Source organism: Montipora capricornis, chromosome 13 (genome assembly GCF_036669925.1).
Source record: "Montipora capricornis isolate CH-2021 chromosome 13, ASM3666992v2, whole genome shotgun sequence".
NCBI classification, from domain to species: domain Eukaryota; kingdom Metazoa; phylum Cnidaria; class Anthozoa; order Scleractinia; family Acroporidae; genus Montipora; species Montipora capricornis.
Window position 1 is genome coordinate 35,843,324 of NC_090895.1, and position 5,000 is coordinate 35,848,323.

The following is a 5,000-nucleotide window of genomic DNA, read 5'->3' on the forward strand; positions in this document are numbered from 1 at the left end:
ATTACAATAAAAAATGTTCCCAACGTTTCGGTCACAAACACGGACCTTCTTCAGGGGAAGTGAAAGAAAAAACCACACAAAAGCACAAATATAAGCAAGACGCTGATTAAAAATTCGAGATAAGTGTCATTTTTTCTTGTTTGCAAGGGTCAAGTGCAAATACTCCTTGGGGAGTAACGCCCCGTCATCTCGGTTGAGAGGGTCTCTCGCGCAATTAATCTCCCAAGCTTCCAAAATCTTCCTTTGGTGCCAATTACTATTAGTCCTGAGAATTGTGGCCTCATCCCATGCGATATCGTGATTGGTATTTGTCACGTGGTCTGCAAGTGCTGATTTTTTGCATTGTCTCCGTGCGACAGCCTTCTGGTGCTCGCCTTTTCTTGTTGAGAATTTTCTTTGCGTTTCGCCGACGTAGCTCTTGCTACAATCAGCGCAAGGAATGTCGTAAACAGGGCCACGAGTTTCTTCTTTGTCTATTTGGTCTTTCGGTTTGGGAAACATCTGGCTCATTGTTTGATAGGGTTTGAATGCCACTTTGATGCCGTGGTTTTCCAAAACTCTCTTTATTGGCTCAGAGGTCCCGTTGACGTATGGAATTGTGCTATAGCCCCGCCCGGATTCTGCAGCGTTGATTGTGTCCTTCGGCGGTCGTTTAGGCTTGCTGGCATCCAAAATAAAGCGCTTGGGGTATCCATTGGACTGTAATGTCGATATTACTCGTTGCTTTTCCTTACTTCGATCAGATTTTGTTGTGGGGATTCTTTCGGCCCGATCCATCAAAGATTTAACCACAGCTCGCTTGTGCATACTAGGATGGTGCGATGAAAAAGACAGATAGCGATCAGTGTGAGTAGGTTTCCGGTAAACAGTGGTGACGAAGAGCTTGTCTCCTTCGACGTCGTCTCTTTGTTTACGTCAATTCCGGTAGATGTAGCTGTTAATGTTGCTCACAACCGCCTGGTTAATGACGAAAATCTACCAGAAAGGACGGCCCTATCGGTTACTGACGTTATTAAATTACTTGATTTCTGCTTGTCAACCACCAACTTTCAATACGGCCACGAACATTATCAGCAGATCCATGGGACAGCTATGGGTTCACCCGTTTCCGCCGTAATGGCAAATATGGTCATGGAAGACCTTGAAGAAAGAGCACTAACTACTCTCACCAATCAACCTCTGTTTTGGAAAAGATTCGTGGACGACGTGAGTACAACCACGAAATTTGATAGTACTCAGACTTTTCTCGAACATCTGAATTCAATTGAACCCTGCATTAAGTTCACGGTTGAACGCGAAAGCGAGGGAAAAATTGCCTTCCTTGACACTATGGTTCACCACCAGGAAGACGGAAGATTAACTACCACTGTTTACCGGAAACCTACTCACACTGATCGCTATCTGTCTTTTTCATCGCACCATCCTAGTATGCACAAGCGAGCTGTGGTTAAATCTTTGATGGATCGGGCCGAAAGAATCCCCACAACAAAATCTGATCGAAGTAAGGAAAAGCAACGAGTAATATCGACATTACAGTCCAATGGATACCCCAAGCGCTTTATTTTGGATGCCAGCAAGCCTAAACGACCGCCGAAGGACACAATCAACGCTGCAGAATCCGGGCGGGGCTATAGCACAATTCCATACGTCAACGGGACCTCTGAGCCAATAAAGAGAGTTTTGGAAAACCACGGCATCAAAGTGGCATTCAAACCCTATCAAACAATGAGCCAGATGTTTCCCAAACCGAAAGACCAAATAGACAAAGAAGAAACTCGTGGCCCTGTTTACGACATTCCTTGCGCTGATTGTAGCAAGAGCTACGTCGGCGAAACGCAAAGAAAATTCTCAACAAGAAAAGGCGAGCACCAGAAGGCTGTCGCACGGAGACAATGCAAAAAATCAGCACTTGCAGACCACGTGACAAATACCAATCACGATATCGCATGGGATGAGGCCACAATTCTCAGGACTAATAGTAATTGGCACCAAAGGAAGATTTTGGAAGCTTGGGAGATTAATTGCGCGAGAGACCCTCTCAACCGAGATGACGGGGCGTTACTCCCCAAGGAGTATTTGCACTTGACCCTTGCAAACAAGAAAAAATGACACTTATCTCGAATTTTTAATCAGCGTCTTGCTTATATTTGTGCTTTTGTGTGGTTTTTTCTTTCACTTCCCCTGAAGAAGGTCCGTGTTTGTGACCGAAACGTTGGGAACATTTTTTATTGTAATATATCATCTTTTAAACCACCAGTGTAACCTAGTTTGTATTTTTTCAAATATTTTTTAAAAATCACACTTCTCCGGCATCAGTCACGATCAAACTCCGGTGATGGCCACACAGATAAATTTACTTCTCCTTGACCAAGTTTCAAGGTCCAGCAAGCACCCATTGCTTAGAAACAGCGAAAAATTTTCAAATTTTCAAAATCCTTTGAGGGTCGCTTTCAATGAATTTTGACACGGCTGGTCAACCGTTCACTTGAGCCTCAATACGATGAGAGCAAATAAGTGAACCGTTGACCAGCCGTGTCAAAATTCGTGTGGGTGGTAAATTACTGTACTTTATTGTACTATCTTAGAGTCCCCATTATTTTTGCCATGTTTGTGGAATTTACATTTGATGAGTTTGTGATCTGGATCTTGCCTTTGTCAACAGACTATACAGGATTCATATGAACTCACCAGTAGCAGTTCATTGCCTATTCAAAATCTTGTTTTTGACCTGTGACCCATGACTTGAGACCTGCCTCTTAAACCTGCCACCAGGCTTCATGCAAACCACTATGATAACTGAACTTGGAGTTTTTTAGAATACAACTAAATAGTTACCTGAATTTACCATTTTACTTTACCTACAACTCAAAAGAATGATTGATGCTACCTCTAGAATACAACAGTGGCCGGGTATTCTAGAATCGCTTCCTTATTTTTAGTGCAAGCCAGAACCTTTAAAAGTAAGCCACCAAATGACACATTTCAAAGCAAAATTCTGGGCTTCTGATAGGATGTGGAAAAAAATTAAAGATTATGCAGAAATTCTTGGCCATATAATTTATGCATAAACATGCGTTGATTATGCGGAATTACACCCGATTTTATGTTTTTGAGGATGGTAAGCAGCTGCTTTATAACTAACATCAGGAATTTCTTCTCTTTATGCCGAAAATATAGTTATTATGCGGATGATGTGGATTTTAGGGAATTATGCGGATCTGCATCACCGCATCCTGTCAGATGACATGAAATTGATGATCACATTTAGACTACTCTGTACTTCATTTTGTCATAGTATACCATTTTTGAATTCTCACAGTTGGACTGGATCTATGTAGCATGAAATGGATGATAATGCGGGTAAATTAATTTGCATTTGAAAAAAAATCGCCGGCATTAGCCTCCATTTCATGCTAAATCCATATTTTCTCTCTTCAATTTTTAGGCCCATTCCTTGTATTTAAGAATGCTCCCAGTAACATCTTATGTTCTTCACTTAAGCACAACCCACCCCGGCCTTAGGTCTATTTGTTTGGGATCAGTAACATTATTCCTCGTGCCCTTTTACTCCCAGTTACAAAATGGACGATGTCAGTATGGTGTTCAAATATCATCAGCTTTAGTTTAATTGGATTTGATGTCTAGTCTCCCATTATGAGTGGACCACATATGCTTCGTTGTTGAAAAGTAATTAATGAATAGTTTTTGCTTTATTGCACATTCATGTTATTACATTATTCCTTGATATGACTAACCTTGAGCAACGTTTTTGTTGGCAGACAATACCATTTACAAAGAATCATAAATGTTGAGGAGAATCCAGATCCTAAGAAAGGAAGCCGATATCTTCTTGAACTCCAGCTTGGCCTGAATGGATCAAATCTTAGTTTCCGACTTTCAGAGTACGTTTTTGTACCAAATGAAAAAAAGGAGCTCTGCTTTCCAAAAGGAATGCAATGGGAGGGCAATTCAACAGTCTATTTTGTACTGCCTGTCAAGAATCAAGGAAAATGGGTACATCACTTTGCTTCTCAGCTGATCAATACATCCAAAGAAACTGGCGATTTAAACTTCCATGTTATTATTATTGATTTTGAGAGTCAAGACATTGACATTGGAAAAGTGTTTGACATTTGGCCATTAAAGGAACGCTTCACATTGATCAATATGACAGGACCTTTTTACAAAACATTGGCTATACAGAAAGGTGTTGAAGCTGTCCAAAATGAAAATGATATAGTTTTTCTATATGATCTTCATATTGATGTTCCTATTGGACTTCTAGATGGTGTCAGAAAGGTAAGTAAATCCAATAAAAATTTTGGTTATTCTGGTTGGGAAAGAGGGATTTATAAAGAGTTTTATTTCTCCTAGCAAACCATGTTGTGACACTTTAAAACCAGAACCATGAATTGACACAAAATAATATTATTGTGTTGTTCCAAAGTGTACAATAGTTGTAGACATTTTGGATGATGTTGTGGCATTTCCAGCATGTGTTGTAATCCTGTGATAGTTATAAGGCAGCACAGTTTAGTGGCTTTAATTTGCACAATTTTACTGTACTGTTGTAAAATCGCCAGGAACATTTTTGTTTGGTTAATTTTCGTGACATGCATAAGGTTAGGTAGCATGTCTGTCCTACACAGGAGGTGGATGTACCGGTAGAGAAAAGTGTGACAGCACTCCATGCCATATTGGATTGGCAAGATTGAGGAATCGAAATCATGCAGTGAGTACAAAAAGTGCACTAGTGAGGTGGTAGGGAGATTGACAGACATGTGAAGGGGAGGGGTTCGGGAGAGAAAATCTGCCTGCATATTTTTTCTTCCCTACCTCTCACTGTTTTGCAATTTTTTACTCGCTCCATGATTTCCTTGATCTTGCCAATCCAATATGGTGACCAAAACACTCTAATGGAATATATCTAGGGGAACTGGTCAAAACTACTATACTCAAACAGGACCCACCTTTGGGGTAGGGGGGAGGGGGGGTTCTCA

General features: G+C 40.8%; 1 protein-coding gene across 2 annotated transcripts in view; it reads left to right on the forward strand.

Moving 5' to 3' along the window:
• LOC138028427 (beta-1,4-N-acetylgalactosaminyltransferase 3-like) overlaps positions 1-5,000 on the forward strand; it is a 22,308-nt gene that overhangs the window by 1,836 nt on the left and 15,472 nt on the right. For both annotated transcript variants that reach the window (XM_068875966.1, XM_068875967.1), the window contains exon 2: positions 3,780-4,299. In XM_068875966.1, the coding sequence (XP_068732067.1) occupies positions 3,780-4,299 (520 nt within the window). The remainder of the gene's footprint in view (positions 1-3,779; positions 4,300-5,000) is intronic.